Genomic DNA, 15,726 nt, shown 5'->3' with positions numbered 1-15,726 from the left:
ATATCAAATCTGAGTCTGATCAAGTCTATGGGTCCGGTTTTGAACTGTTGGAAATATGCAGACATAAGAACGTGTTTAACTGAACCATGAGTTTGCGGTCATCAAAATTTGGCTGTAGGAAACTCCACAAATCAAACAGCCTTGATTTTTCAATAGGTAAATTTCAAGTACCTATAATGTAAAAGAGTCTTCTGGGGCGCCTGGGTGGCACAGCGGTTAAGCGTCTGCCTTCGGCTCAGGGCGTGATCCCGGCGTTATGGGATCGAGCCCCACATCAGGCTCTTCTGCTATGAACCTGCTTCTTCCTCTCCCACTCCCCCTGCTTGTGTTCCCTCTCTCGCTGGCTGTCTCTATCTCTGTCGAATAAATAAATTAAATCTTTAAAAAAAAAAAAAGAGTCTTCAAAACATACTAAATTAAAAAAAAAACTGGGTGAGATGAAGCTATAGTTTCCAAGGATACATATTCCAGTGATAAAATCATAAAGAAATAGAAAGAAGTGATTCCTACAAAATTCAGAAGAGTGGACAGTTTGGGTATGAAGAAAAGGGCTGGGACTGGGATGGGCCACATGGAGAGGCTTCTGGGGGGGACTGGCGAAGTTGGCTTTCCTAACCCGGATGATGGAGCAGTATACAGAGTTTCAGTTTATGGGGGGACTTCAATGAGATTGCATCATCACCACTGACCAGGAGTTGAAGTGGAGATCGTTGTTTTTTAGTTAATTATTATTAGAGGGAAAGAAGTGCCCCAAATCCGGATAGTTATATGACGTTCATCAGTATCTGTGGCTGGCAGAGCTGGCTTAAAGGTTTTTTATTCCTTCACTAAATTCAGTTAAAAATGGGCTGGTATTGAGTATTGCGAATGTGCAGAAGAGTGGCCAGACGGGCAATCTAAAAGCGAATGGTGTTGAGAAAGTACTGTATTGGAACTCTAACAGCAGGCTTTTCAAATCAATCTCTATTTTTATGTAATAGTCTCCTAATGATTTTTTGATAAAATTTCAGCCTTATCCTCATTTCCTAGATCATTTTGTGAGGTTAAATTCAGCTTCAGCCGAATAGGATGTTGCTCATTTAGTCTAAAAGGCATACTTGATGTGTTACTAAAATTCACTTCAAAAAAGCCTTCTTCATTTCTTTTTTTTTTCACCTGCATAATATTCCGTTGTGTGGTTGTACCATAATTTATTTAGCTCTTCCCGACTGGTCCATAGACTTTCTCTTCTTTCTTCTCCCAACTTTATTGTTTGTTATATGTAACAAACAAAATTATATATACTGAAAATGTACAATGTGAAATGATCACCATAGTCAGGTTATTTAGCACATCTATCATAATTACCCCACATAATTACCTCTGTGTGTGTGTGCATACGTGTGCTCACGTGTGTGTGTATGTGGTGAGAATGTTAAGATCTACTCTCTTAGCAACTTCCAAGTACACAGCACAGTATTGTTAACAATCATCACTATGCTGTACGTTATTAGGTCCCCAGAACGTCGTCATATACGTGAAAGCTTGTACCCTTGGACCAACCTCCCTATTTCTCCCACCCTGAGCCCCTGGTAACCACCGTTCTTTCTGTTTCTGAGTTTGACTTTTTTTTTTTTTTTTAGATTTCACAGATAAATGAGATTAGTATAAGTTGTTTTCAATCCTGCAGTTATCAAGCTATGAAGAACTAGGTGTATTCACCTTTTCACACATGTGCAAGGCTAATTCCGCAGAATGACTTGGGTAAGATCGCGAGATCTTTGTAATTTTGATAGCCGCTCTCTAATTGTCTTCCTTACTGATGTATTCACTTAGCCTCCGATAGCGATGTGTGAGAGTGCGGCTTTACTCCAACCTCGGCAGTTTAGGGGTGTTATCAGATTCCGATGATTGCCAATCTGTAATGTCAAAATAGTACCCGAGTTTAGTTTCAGTTCACATTTCTCAAATTATGAGTAAGGCTCAGCACATATTGTATAAGAACCATTTTTATTCCTTTCTCTGTGAACTAATGTTATCATTAACCATCTACCTTCCTTCTTGAATTGTTAATATTTTTCTAATCAATTTTTAGGATTTCTTTTTTTTAATAATAATTTTTTATTATGTTATGTTAGTCACCATACAGTACATCCTTAGTTTTTGATGTAATGTTCCATGATTCGTTATTTGCGTATAACACCCAGTGCTCCATGCAATATGTGCCCTCCTTAATACCCATCACCGACCTATCCCAGTCTCCCACCCCCCTCCCCTCTGAAGCCCTCAGTTCATTTCCCAGAGTCCATAGTCTCTCGTGGTTCATTCCCCCTTCTGTTTACCCCCCCTTCCTTCTCCTACCGATCTCCCTGCTATTCCTTATGTTCCATAAATGAGTGAAACCATATGATAATTGTCTTTCTCTGCTTGACTTATTTCACTTAGCATAATCTCGTCCAGTTCCGTCCATGTTGCTGCAAATGTTGGATAATCGGTCTTTCTGATGGCTGAGTAATACTCCATTGTATATATGGACCACATCTTCTTTATCCATTCGTCTGTTGAAGGGCATCTCAGCTCCTTCCACAATTTAGCTATTGTGGACAACGCTGCTATGAACATTGGGGTGCATATGGCCCTTCTCTTCACTACATCTGTATCTTTGGGGTAAATACCTAGTAGTGCAATTGCTGAATCATAGGGTAGCTCTATTTTTAACTTTTTAAGGGACCTCCACACTGTTTTCCAAAGTGGCTGTACCAACTTGCATTCCCACCAACAGCGTAAGAGGGATCCCCTTTCTCCACATCCTCTCCAACATTTGTTGTTTCTTGCCTTGTCAATTTTTGCCATTCTAACTGGCGTAAGGTGGTATCTCAATGCGGTTTTGATTTGAATTTCCCTGATGGCTAGGGATTTCTTTGTATAATAGGAAGAGTTAGCCCTCCGTCTGCGTTATGAGTTGCAAATATTTTGTAACTGGTTGTTTATTTGTTATTTGGACTTTGCTTACAAGTTAGCGGTTCGTTCCCCACGCCACCCCTGGCTTCAGAAGCTTTTTTAAAATGAAGCCAAACATATATAATTTTTTAATGGTTGTATATTTTGAGCCATGCATTGCAAGGCACTCCCCCCAAGACTATAAAAACTGTGGGACCTGTAAGAATGGACCCAGTTCTCACCCAGTCTCAGTGTGTCAGAACTCGACTTGCTCCTAGCTGCTCACTTACCCAAGGCAAATTAGACAGCTAGCTCTGAATCTGACTTTCTGTCTTCAAAGTCCATTCTAGAAGAGATGGTTACTAACTTCCCATCTTTTCGAACACCCAAACCCAAATGTCAGCCTTGTTGAAAGTTGACCCTTGACAGGATGCTCCTGGTACCTCCCTCACCGCCAGGCTCTTGCCCCTCGAATGCCAGAACCACAGCTATAGCCACTACCCTACGCCTTGCCTAGCCAGATGTCCTTTCCTGTATATGACTCCTTATGATGGAAGTTTCTGACACCTACCCTAGCTAAAGGGCCCATGCCACTTCTGAAATTGTAAGCCCTGCAGAGGGAGTCAGTGCTTGATAGTTTCCAGGACCTTAACAAATATAAGCTTCTTTTTTTTTTCACAAACTTTAATATAATCCTAATACTGATCCTATGAGAGATGACAATTATTCTCAACATCAGTAACTCACCCAAAGTCACATTGTTGGCAAATAGCAGAGTCGGGATTCGAGTCCATATGTGTCACAAACTTAAGTTTGGGATTAAGGGAGGTGTCCCAGAATTCAGTATTGGTGCAGGGGAGTGGGTACTTTCATATCTTTCCCAACTCTAGGAAAAATGGCTCTTTTCACTGACATCTTGCAATTGCACAGTAGTGAGCAAGAAATTTCATCCTACAGGGGCGCCTGGGTGGCGCAGTCGTTAAGCGTCTGCCTTCGGCTCAGGGCGTGATCCCAGCATTCTGGGATCGAGTCCCACATGGGGCTCCTCTGCTGGGAGCCTGCTTCTTCCTCTCCCACTCCCCCTGCTTGTGTTCCCTCTCTTGCTGGCTGTCTCTCTCTGTCAAATAAATAAACAAAATCTTAAAAAAAGAAAAAAAAAAAGAAATTTCATCCTACAAGCAAGTAGTCTCAGCAGCAAGACCAGTGCAATGTCCCCTTGAGCCCCTCCCTCCACCCTTATGCCATCAGGTCCACCAAGCTGTGTCCCTCTGTGCGTGAGTTTCTGGCTCACTCATGTCTCTGCAGCCACGTGGCCCACTCTCTTCACAGTGTGACAGGCTGTTTGACATCTCTTGACATTTTTGTCCCTTTGGGTGCCTGTTCCTACTCACTTTTTCCAGCTAACACATTGCTAGCCCTCCAAGTCCTGCTCAACCCCCTTCTTCATGGAAACCTTCCCTGGTCAGGCAGTCGAATTTGAATGTCCCTCATCTAGGTGTATGCAGCCAACTGTGCTTGATGTCCTTGTGATCTCTGTAACTAGACTTTAACCTCTGTGAGGCCACTGATTCATGTCCTGGTTGCTTGGCATTGCCTCTTCCTGTGATATTGGCATTTGGTATATGCTTAGAAATTATTTAAGTAGAATATCAATCAATTAGTTGGTAACATCTGAGGGCAAAGTAGACAAATTTTTCTCCCTCTGCTCCTCCCCCCTGCTCGTGCTCTCTCTCTCTCAAATAAATAAATAAATAAATAAATAAATAATCTTTAAAAAAAATAGATGCCTTAGGGGTAGTGAGACTTAAGTTGGTGGCTTAGTTATGGGAACATTGAGGTACCGTCTGCCCCTGAAATTTTATGATTATATGATCTGGATGAATAGCCCAGGGACAGATCACTGGTGGACATCAACCAGCACTTTCCACAGAAAACTGTACATGACAAAAGTTCCAGGATGTTGGTGGTGTTTCTGCTGGGCATAGTCTTTCTGGTCTGCTCAAGTAAGGGTAAGTCCTGGAGGTAGAGGGAGAGCTGTTTGTTGATTAAGAGATGGGCTGGGAAAGGGGAAATTTCCACAGTTGATTCTTCAGGAGATGTGTGTTTCCTGATCTTGGCAGATGTGTCTGAGATTTTGACAAAGAAGACTTTTCTCTTTTTTTTCCCCCAGGTGAATTGAAGGAACATCTGAGAGGTATAACCACGGCTAGTCTACAGTCCTTGGTAAAAAGGTCATTTGTGACATGTTGAAGAGAAAACCTCTCAATCTTCAGAGAGGGCTATAATCCATTCTTACTCTACACTCCTAGGATTTTATCTCCTCGCAGACTAATTTAGTACATTTTTTGGAGAAAGGAAGTTGAAATCTCTTTCTTTACCATTACTGGATGAAATTGTCAGGTTAAATAATGGGTCCATAGATAAACTTCATAGCAACTCTGATCTTTTGAGATCATATCCAACAATTGACTCATGTCTATGTAAGTTATTGTTGACAAGATTATCAAAGGGGTCAATGGCCAAACAAAGATTAGGAACCACTGGGCAATAGTAAATTGCTGTAGAGAAACCCACAGGCCTGGAGAATCTTCAGACTACATCCTTTAAACACCTCTTTCTGTGTCTGGCAGAGACTACAAAGGCGTGCTATAAATGTGACAAATACCATCTCGGGTTGTGCTATGATGTCATGAGGACCTGCACCCTAAAGCACCAACAGTCCTGTGCTGTTGAGAACCTGTACTTCCTTACGAGGAAAGGTGACGTGGGGTAGAGCGTGGCCTGTGCGTGGGTGAGTGGCTGGGTAAAGATGGGGCGGGTCTGTAGCGGGGATGACAAAGATGGACTTTTCCTTCAGACAGAATTGAGTAAAGGAAAGATTGATGTCTTTTATCAGTTGCGGAAATACAATCCATTCTCTGGTCAATCCTGAATAGCCTCAGCCTTGTAGCTCATTTGGGCTTAGCAAAAGGTCTGTGAAGCTCTGAGGAGAGGTTGTTCCTTGGAACATGATAGCAGGAAATGGAGTCATTACACTTGTGTTCTCTCTCTTTCGTCTCCTCAGGGCGAAGTATGTATTACTATTCCAAACTGTCATGTATGACCAATTGCGAGGACATCAACTTCTTGAGTTTTGAAAAAAGAACGGAGATCATATGTTGCAAACATAGTAACTATTGCAACCTCCCTGAGGGAGTCTAGTTCTGCGTCTTTCTTGGATTGACTCATTCTTCAACTCACCATCCCCTTTATCTCTTCCCCCAAACCTGTACTTTGATCTCTTCTTCCAACCAATGGTAGAGAGTGAGAAAGCCAGCTGGCGAAAGTCACAAAGAGAGAGAGTGGAGGGTAGCTGAGTCTCATTAATGGTGGAGGGCTAGACTAGACAGAAGTTTTGCAAATCCCTGTTGCTCACACCTGGCAGTTTTGATTTCCTTATGATGGAAATAGGGTTGCCACAAATAGGGTTGGGTTTGGAACTGGTTCTTTATTATCTCCTATATGGTAATGCAAAGAATTGGGTCAAAATAATTCCAAACTTGCACTGACAACTCTGTGACCATACTTTTTGCTCATGTATATCCACTCCTCTGGTTGGAGTTGAGATTCTCTTTGGATTAACCCTGACATCTGGTGCTCTCCTTTTACCCGTGGGTTATAGAGATAAAAGAGGAATAACTCTGGCTTCCCAGTTTGTTGGCAACATGAGCCATATCTTTCTTTGGTAGAACTCTTGGAGGAGGGGAATCTCAGGCAGAAAGAAAACTGGGCAGGCATAGGAATGAGGCATCAAGGAAAATTGTAGGGAACTTTCAGTCTGTGGAAACTAAGATTTGAGAGACCATTTGGTGTGGCTGAAATTGGCTTGAATTACCAGGGCCCTGCTGGCCAGCCAGCAGCAGATTGAACTAGGTGGTTTAATTGGGAATGGAAACCTTGTTCAAGGATGGCCAGCACTCGTTATAAGAATGGGGGGGGGGGAGAATGAAGGGGAAAATGTAAATAATAAAGCAGATGGCATGGTAGTTGAAGATAATAGAATGAACAGAGATGCCATGGGTAGTATTGTAGTTAGAAAGTGTCCCATGTAAGATGAAGTTATGAGTAAACAGAGGGTGTAAGAGAGCAGAAGTTAGTACTGGTGGGAAGAGAAGCAGCAGACTGAGTGAAATAAATAGGCAGAGAGAAATGGAGTAGGACTGATGGTGGAGTGTGACCAAGGTGGCGAAGCTTCCTTGGGTACAGAATAACTCTGCCATTTCTCTCTTTATGAGGCACACTGAAGTTCTTGGTCCTGGATTTCCATGAGCTTTTTCCTCCCTCATTAGGCCACATAAAAATTTTAACAATAAACCAACCACTCCTCTGCTTGATTAGTTTGGTGCTCTCTGTCTGTGTCTGAGAGTCTGAGAATGTGATCCTTTCCGAGGAATTCTCATTTGGGATTTTACAGGGCCAGGATGCAGAAAGACATGAAGACAACCTTTTGAAAATGGACAAGCAGATTGGAAAAGCCAATGTAACATAGATATTTCGAGTTAGGGAAACAAAATATTCCTAGTTGTGTATGGGTTCACTCACCCACTGAATCTTTGGGGATGGGAGACATCAGTCTAGGGAAAAAAAGAGAGAGAGATTATTGTTTTGCATTGGGTCTCAAAACAGACTTTAAAAATATTTGTGAATCATTGTTTAGACAGCTGGGCTTTATTGAACAACAAAAAGTTCTAGTTATAAAATCTTTCCTCAGTGGTCAAGAACAAATGTTGGCATTCTCAGCATCGGAGCATTGAATTTTTTTTTTTAATGTAGTGAATGATTTTCATTTGGTTCGGGTGCCCTGCCCAAATCCTCCTAACTGATCAGTGCTTCTGCTGTCCAGCTGCATCGAGTGTTGGCTCATGGCAACTCATAGCTATTTACTGCTCTGCAGATTTGCACTCTACCCAATGGGAGCTGCCTTGCCCAGATGCTAAGCTCCCAACGTGAGCACAGACCTCAGCCAATAAATGACTCCTTGCATCAAGATGGGACTGGGTCTGTGGCACATTTTGTGTTCCAGAGCTTTTCCATGAGATTTGACCAAAGCCCGTCTCCAGCTGAGACCATGTTCTTGTTAACATTTTCTCCCTGACCTCTTTTGCTTCCGTTCCCCCGCCCCCAAACTGTAAGCTGAGGAGACCATATGTTTTCCACCATCACTAGGAATGGAGAGAATGGAGGAATGGAGAATCTTTCTTACTGGGATTCCTTACCACGTAGATAAAAGTGCTCTAAGGTTGGAGATTATCTTTTGGTTTACCCCATCTTGGGATTTTCTTCTTAGTTCCTTTTTCCAACTTGAACAAATGAACACAATAAGACCTGGGTGAAAATTTCTTTATCCACGTGACACCATCCCCAAGTATCACTCCTCTGATATCCACATGCTCTTCTTTCATATCTGTACATAGTGATCAGGATAATTTTCTTCATATATCTTTCAAAAGGTGGTACTTTGAGTACTAATTTAAGTGTTAACTTGGAGGTGACTGGTAAATAATTCGTACAACCTTACACATTAGACCAAAGTAAATTTCACATGTATTAAAAGATTTAAACATAATAAACAAAAAAACTGACTTTTTAATACTGCTGTGACTATTATTGTTTGACCTCAGAGTGTGCTAGACACATGTGAAGTACTTTTCATGTATGATCTCATTTAATCTTCACAACTCCCTATGGAGTAGCAATTATTGTAAGACAATTTAATAGAGGAGAAACCTGAAGAACAGATTGGTTTCCCGGAAGCTAACTGGATAACTTGACAAGTATGGGCAAGTCTAGTAATTTGACAAGTGTCACATGGTTTTCCAGTTATTACTGCTGAATAAAAATATTATTGTACTGACTGGTACTATGGTCACAGTTCAGAAAGTAGAATGGGGATAGCTTGTCTCTTACGCCATGATGTCTGGGACCTCAACTGGGAAGACTCAGAGTCTGGTGGTGATTCAAGAACCGGAGACTGGAATCACATGGAGGAGTCTTCACTCACACGTCTTTGCAGTTGATGCTGGTATGGGTTGTGATGTCACCGGGGGCTGGTGGGCAGAATACCTCCATATGGACCTTCATGTTTCTTGGGCCTCTTCACAGCATGGAGCCTCCAGACTTCTTTTTTTTTTTTTTTTTTTTAAAGATTTTATTTATTTATGTGACAGAGAGACAGCCAGCGAGAGAGGGAACACAGCAGGCGAGTGAGAGAGGAAGAAGCAGGCTCCTAGCGGAGGAGCCCGATGTGGGACTCGATCCCGGAACGCCAGGATCACGCCCTGAGCCGAAGGCAGACGCTTTAACGACTGCGCTACCCAGGCGCCCCGGAGCCTCCAGACTTCTTAAACAGAAGCTTAGGGCTCTAAAGGCAAGTGTGTGTGTTCTAACAAAGTGGAAATTGCACCACATTTATTGGCTAGCTTTGGAAGTCATGCATTACTAGTTCTGATACATTCAGTTGGTTAAAAGTGAGTCACAAGCCTGGCCAAGTTCCACTTTTTGATTGGAGAGTAGCAAAGGTGTAGAAGAGCTTGTGGTGTGGGAGAAGTTGCTGCAGCCATCTGTGGAAAATACAGTTTGTTACAACCGGTTAATGGCACAGCTGGCATTGGATCCATTATCTACACAATCCCAAGGTGCTCTCTTATTCTAAGCTCACTATTATGTTAAAAATATTTATAAATATTCACATAATCTAGTGACAGAGGAAGCTTTTCTAATCATAACATCAATGACAAAACAGGACAAGTTTGACAGATTTGACCACATACAAAAGTGTGTGTGTGTATATGTGTGTGTGTGTGTACGCGCACATACATCAAAGGGCCAGTCAGGAACAACTGGCAACACCAAGAGCCCATAATTCCTTAAACTGATGTGGTAAAGCTTTAGCAATCATTTATATATGTGAGTTACTATATATATATATATGGAATGGATAAATATAAATGGAATATTATTCAGCCATCAAAAAGAATGAAACCTTGCCATTTGCAACAACACAGACGGACCTAACGGGTATTATGCTAAGTGAAGTAAGTCAGACAGAGAAAGACAAATACCACGTGATCTCACATATATGTGGAATCTAAAATCAAAACAAAGAAAAAACACAAAAACAACAGAACAAGCTCGTAGATGCAGAGAACAAGAAAACAGATTGGTGGTTGCCAGAAGTGGAGGGTGGGGGATGGATAAAATGGGTGAAGGGAATCAAAAGCTATGAACTCCCAGCTACAAAATAAGTAAGTCATGGAGATCTAATGTACAGCACGGTGACTGTAGTTAATGATACTGCTTTGCATATTTGAAAGTTGCTAAGAGAGTAGATCTTAAAGGTTCTCATTACAAGAAAAAAATTGTGTGTGGTGATGGATATTAATTAGACTTATTGTGGTGATCATTTCTCAATATATACAAATATCAAATCATGATGTCTTACACCTAAAACTAATATAATATAATTCTGTATGTCAATTACACCTCAATTAAAAACAAATCACAAGAAAATAATTTTAATTTGGGGGAAAGATTGAGACAAGATAAAAAAATACATGTGAGGAAACAAACTTCAGGGTAGTGTTGGTAACAAAAGTCAAAGAGTAGGAACAATCAGGGGCGCCTGGGTGGCTCAGTCGTTAAGCGTCTGCCTTCGGCTCAGGGCGTGATCCCGGCGTTCTGAGATCGAGCCCCACATCAGGCTCCTCCACTATGAGCCTGCTTCTTCCTCTCCCACTCCCCCTGCTTGTGTTCCCTCTCTCGCTGGCTGCCTCTCTCTCTGTCAAATAAATAAATAAAATCTTAAAAAAAAATAAGTAGGAACAATCAGGATTGCTTAAATCAAATATGATACATCCTTATACTGAAATACCATGCATCCTTAGAGTGACATAATATCAATACAAATTTATTGATTCTATAACATGTTAGAATATGTTCAGTAAACAAAAAGTTTTTAAAATAGTCTAGCTTGATCCCATTTTCATTTAAAATGTATTCTGTATCTACCTCTCTCTCAGTCAACTTTTTTATTCATCAAATTTTAATCATAGAAAATTGTACATTTTTAATGTATTGACTGATTCTAAGCATTGAGTGATACACTTTTCTGGCATAAGTTTATTTTCTTTTCCTATGGAAGTAAAATCGTGGAGAAAGTTTCAGAGAATCAATATGAAAAGACCTTGCAACAACCCAGATGTTGGAATTAACAGACAAGGAATTTAAAATTCCTATTATAAATATTCTCAAAAACTTACAGCAAAAGAGAGACATGAACGAACAGTAGGGAATCCCAACAGAGGGGTGAAAAATACAATAAGGAACCATTTGACCGAAAATCTCCTATAATAATAATATGATAGATACTTTACATTTTTGTCCTTCTTTCTTTTTTCTTTTCTTTTCTTTTTTTTTTTTAATGGTCCTGTGCCCCCCTGCTCACACCAATTCTAGAGGGGATAAAAACAGGAGGGCAGCAGGTGCAGAAGAAGCAACGTGCATGGGAGCTGACCCATCTGAACACACAGGCAGGCTCCGTGGGAGCCCTCCCAGGGTTCTGACACTTCAGGGCCGTCTGTGTGTGTCTTGCCCCCCCAAAATAGAAGCTTGGTTTTTATTTTTAAAATTAAATAAAGGATAGAAATAATTTAAATAGGATGAAACTATATTATTCAGTGAATCAGAGACATCAAAGTAGAAGATTGTTTAGCTTTCTTTCCAGTTATGATACTGCTGGCAATCTGCTAGGCTTGGTAAAAACAGATAATAAAATCATCACTCATGTCTCCCGCATAGCAAACGTACCAGTGAAAGACCAGTCAATAATACAAAACCCTTGAACTACCAAAATGTTTCCTCAGTTCCATTTATCATTGCACAGGTATGTATAAAGCAACTCACACCAGCTGCAGTGTCGTTTTCATGGCTCCAAGAGGCAGATAATAATTAAAAATGTTTTGAGCACTTTCCAAGAGCTTAGCAATGTGCATACATCTCATCTCAACCCCCTAAAACACTTAGATAGGTGTTTTCATCATCTTTATTACCCAGATGTAGAAACTGAGTCTTACAGATATTGACGTTTTCTTTCTTTTTCTTTTTAAAATGTATCCTGGGGGTGCCTGGGTAGCGCAGTCGTTAAAGTGTCTGCCTTCGGCTCAGGGCGTGATCCTGGTGTACCGGGATCGAGTCCCACATCGGGCTCCTCTGCTATGAGCCTGCTTCTTCCTCTCCCACTCCCCCTGCTGTGTTCCCTCTCTCGCTGGCTGTCTCTCTCTGTCAAATAAATAAATAAAATCTTTTAAAAAAAATAAATAAATAAAGTGTATCCTGGCTCACTGAACATAATAAAATAATTTTTTAAAAAGGATTTTATTTATTTATTTGAGAGAGAGAGAGAGAAAGTGAGAGAGAACACAAGTGGAAGGGAGGGGCAGAGGGAGAGGGAGAAGCAGACTCCTCACGGAGCAGAGAGCCTGAAGTGGGACTTGTGGCTTTTTTAAAAGTTTTTATTTACATTCTAGTTAGTTAACATACAGTGTTAATGTTAATTTCAGGTGTACAATACAGTGATTCAACATTTCCATACATCACCTCCACAAGTGACCTCCTTCATCCCCATCACCTATTTCTCCCATCCCCCCCATCCCCCCACCCACCTACCCTCTGGTCACCGTCACATTTTTCTCTATAGTTAAGAGCCTGTTTCTTGGTTTGTCTCTCTCTCTCTCTCCCCCCTTTTGCTCATTTGTTTCTTAAATTCCCCATACGAGTGAAATCATATGGCATTTGTCTCCTGACTGACTTATTTATGAAGCATTGTACTCTCTTGCTCCATCCACGTTGCTCCAAATAGCAAGATTTCATTCTTTTTTATGACTAATATTCCACTGTATGTATGTACACACGTATATATATGTATATATATGCCACATCTTCTTTATCCATTCATTAGTCGATGGACACTTGGGCTGTTGCCACATTTTGGCTATTGTAGATAAAGCTGCTATAAACATCTAGGTTCATGGATCCCTTTGAATTAGTATTTTTGTACTCTTTGGGTAAATACCTAGTAGTGCAATTGCTGGATCACAGGACAGTTCTATTTTTAACATTTGAGGACCCTCCATACTGTTTTCCATAGTGGCTGCACCAGCTTGCCTTCCCACCAACAGTGCACGAGGTTCCCCTTTCTCTGCATCCTCACCAACACCTGCTGTTTCTTGTATGTGGATTTTAGCCGTTCTGACAGGGGTGACGTGATAGCTCATTGTAGTTTTGATCTGCGTTTCCCTGATGATGCATGACATTGAACATCTTTTCATGTGTCTGCTGGCCATCTGTATGTCTTCTTTGGAAAAATGTCTATTCATGTTTTCTGCCCATTTTTAAATTGGATTATTCATTTTCCAGGTGTTAAGTTTTATAAGTTCTTTATACAGTTTGGATACTAAGCCTTTATCAGATGTCATTTGCAGCTATCTTCTCCCTTTCAGTAGGTTGCCTTGTAGTTTTGTTGATTGCTTCCTCCGGATTAGGGGGCGGCATCTTCTCCTCCCTCCCTCTGCGACTGAAGCTCTCTCCTACTCTCTTGCTGAGGTCCTGGATCCCGTTGCTAACTGTAGTATGCATGAGGGAGTGTTTGACCTTCCTATCTAACAGAGGGTGATGTGTGAGTTCACGTGAGCCGGGGCCTTCCAGAAATAATTGAGTCATTGATAAAGTTCCCATAGCAGTGTATTAAAGCTTGGGAAATTTTTCCTGAGCCACACATGCACAGAATATAGATTGTCTCCCCCAAATCCTGATACTCCCTGTAGGCTACCCCCTTCCCTTTCCTCCCAACTACTTCCTCTTCCCCTCCCCCAGCACCTAGAGAAGATGACCTATTCCCAGAAGTTTGGAACATCTAGAAGGGCTCCTGTAGGTGGCCAGCAAAGCACCGAGAGTTGGTGACTCTACGAATGAAGCAGACACACAAAGAGAACCTCTCTAGTCATTTAACATGAGCTTTTTAAGATCTCTGTGTGTTCTCTGGGTGTTTCCCCAGGCTGTGGCCATCCAGAATTATAGTGAAGGGACCAGTCTTGTCCAGGCTCAATATCAGGGCTCAGTGAACATCTGTGCTATTTACCCACCAAGGAAAATCAGAGTCTGCCCTGAACTTGAGTCTCCACCTTCAAAGTCTATTCTGGAAGAAACAGTTCTTGCACCCACTTCAACACACAGGACAAATCTCAGCCTTAGTGGCAGTTAACCCTTATCAGGACACTCCTGCAGCTGCCCTCACTGTTCGGTTGTTCCTCACCCACACCAGCGGGGAACCTGCAGGCCTGAGCCTGCCGTTCTATGAACAGGTGACCTTCTCGAGACTGGCTCCTGCTGGTTGAAGTTGCTGACATCTAACCTGACCAAGAGGTCTGGCCTACAATGGAAAGCCAGAAATACAAAGTGCTTCGTGTTCTTAGTTCTTATCTCAGCCCTATCACGCAGCTTTCTATACTGGTAGCCCTGCTGAGCGCACACCGGCTCACTCATAGCCTGGGAAAATAGAGAAAATGGATCCCGCATTGCACGTTTGGGATGTCAGCCTCCATTCTTCCCGGTGCACGTTCAGAGCAAATTCAAATGAAGTTAAAGTGGATGTTCTCACTCTCCTGGACCTCACACTTGGGTATGCATTTGAAGACAAGAACGTGCAGAAGTGACAGCTAGGGGGCAGTATAACTTCCAGCCCTTCTTCTCCGACCTGACTTGTCAAAGCCCAGCAGCCTGTAGAAAGGAGCACATCCGCTGTGACCACAGTCCTGGAAATTGGCTGAGAACTACTGTTTGGCCGAGAACAGGTGGGAACCTCCCACCCTGTACTCATCACTATAAAATGTGGTGGGCAACAACCGCACGAGGGGCTGGAAGGCAGTAGGCTGGGGCAGTGGAACAGGGCTTCAGGGAAAGGCCTCAGGGCAAAGCCCTCTCAGCCTCGGAGCCTGCTGACTCCATCTAAGAAATGCCTCAGGAAAGGTGCTCACGCAGAAAGCTTTAGGAGGAGTCCCGGTGAAGAAGTCCACTGTTACTCCTGGCCTCCCCACAGTCGACCCCTGTCAACTATGTTAGGTGAGTTAAGGTCTTAAGCAGCACCTGTGGTAGGAGCTGAACTAATGAGAAGGGGTGACCCAGAATCCATTTCTGACCCCAAATTCCTGTTCCTTGCTTCTGTCACCGGTCAGACACGATCCCTGAACTGACAGCTGAGAGGACGCAGATCAGGATCTCCCTTTGCCTTGACGCTCTGGTGAAATTTCAGTTCCGTCCTGTCTCTTAGGCATAAAAGAAAGACATGGGGCTCTGTGGCTTCTATGCCCAACTCACTGACCCGTTTGGGAATATGGTACTTTCCAGGCTGCCCACAGCTAGAAAGTCTGGAGGACAGTTAAAGGAGGGAAGTGGGGCTAGGTCAGGAGGCTGATTTGGGTTGAGTATGGGGGAGGGGGCAAGGGTTTCTGGGGTGAGACCCAGGCCTGCAGGGCAGTGTGGTGGGGTGGGTCCAGCCGCTCGGGGGAGCGTGGGTCTGAGGCAGGCCTAGGTGGACTGCAGGCCAGGAGAGCTAGTCAGCCAGACCCTATGTCCCCTGCAGGCCTGGGAGTGAGGCAGGTTTGCCATCATGTGCAGAAAAAACGGTCACGGAGAAGAAATGGGACTGGACATCCATGACACACTTCCTTCTTCCTGCCTGTGTGGGAGCTCGGAGGGAGCCCTGTAATACAGCAA

The 15,726-nt window shown here is 42.6% G+C and overlaps 1 protein-coding gene across 3 annotated transcripts; it reads left to right on the top strand.

The window, feature by feature from the left end:
• The first annotated feature begins 428 nt into the window (after positions 1-428).
• Positions 429-8,548, top strand: PATE2 (prostate and testis expressed 2). 3 transcript variants are annotated; one of them, XM_026505464.4, is made up of 4 exons: positions 429-4,928; positions 5,090-5,113; positions 5,550-5,678; positions 5,984-8,548. In XM_026505464.4, exons 1-4 carry the CDS (start codon positions 4,877-4,879, stop codon positions 6,118-6,120), a joined length of 342 nt encoding a protein of 113 aa, XP_026361249.1. In that variant the 5' UTR covers positions 429-4,876; the 3' UTR covers positions 6,121-8,548. The 3 variants fall into 3 exon arrangements, 1 of the variants encoding a protein (XP_026361249.1); XR_008960900.1 differs by having other exon boundaries at positions 1,633-1,743; positions 5,090-5,142; positions 5,550-6,076; XR_008960899.1 differs by having other exon boundaries at positions 429-5,142; positions 5,550-6,076.
• The last annotated feature ends 7,178 nt before the right edge of the window (positions 8,549-15,726 follow it).

Source organism: Ursus arctos, unplaced genomic scaffold (genome assembly GCF_023065955.2).
Source record: "Ursus arctos isolate Adak ecotype North America unplaced genomic scaffold, UrsArc2.0 scaffold_22, whole genome shotgun sequence".
Taxonomy (NCBI): domain Eukaryota; kingdom Metazoa; phylum Chordata; class Mammalia; order Carnivora; family Ursidae; genus Ursus; species Ursus arctos.
The sequence above is the reverse complement of the archived record's forward strand: the minus strand, read 5'-3'. Positions and strand labels throughout refer to the sequence as shown.

Excerpts from the sequence above, each read along its gene's own strand:
- PATE2 (XM_026505464.4), top strand. The coding sequence starts at position 4,877 with ATGTTGGTGGTGTTTCTGCTGGGCATAGTCTTTCTGGTCTGCTCAAGT. Across the intron at positions 4,929-5,089 it reads TCTGGTCTGCTCAAGTAAGG|GTGAATTGAAGGAACATCTG; the intron begins GTAAGTCCTGGA and ends TTTTTCCCCCAG. Across the intron at positions 5,114-5,549 it reads ATTGAAGGAACATCTGAGAG|AGACTACAAAGGCGTGCTAT; the intron begins GTATAACCACGG and ends TGTGTCTGGCAG.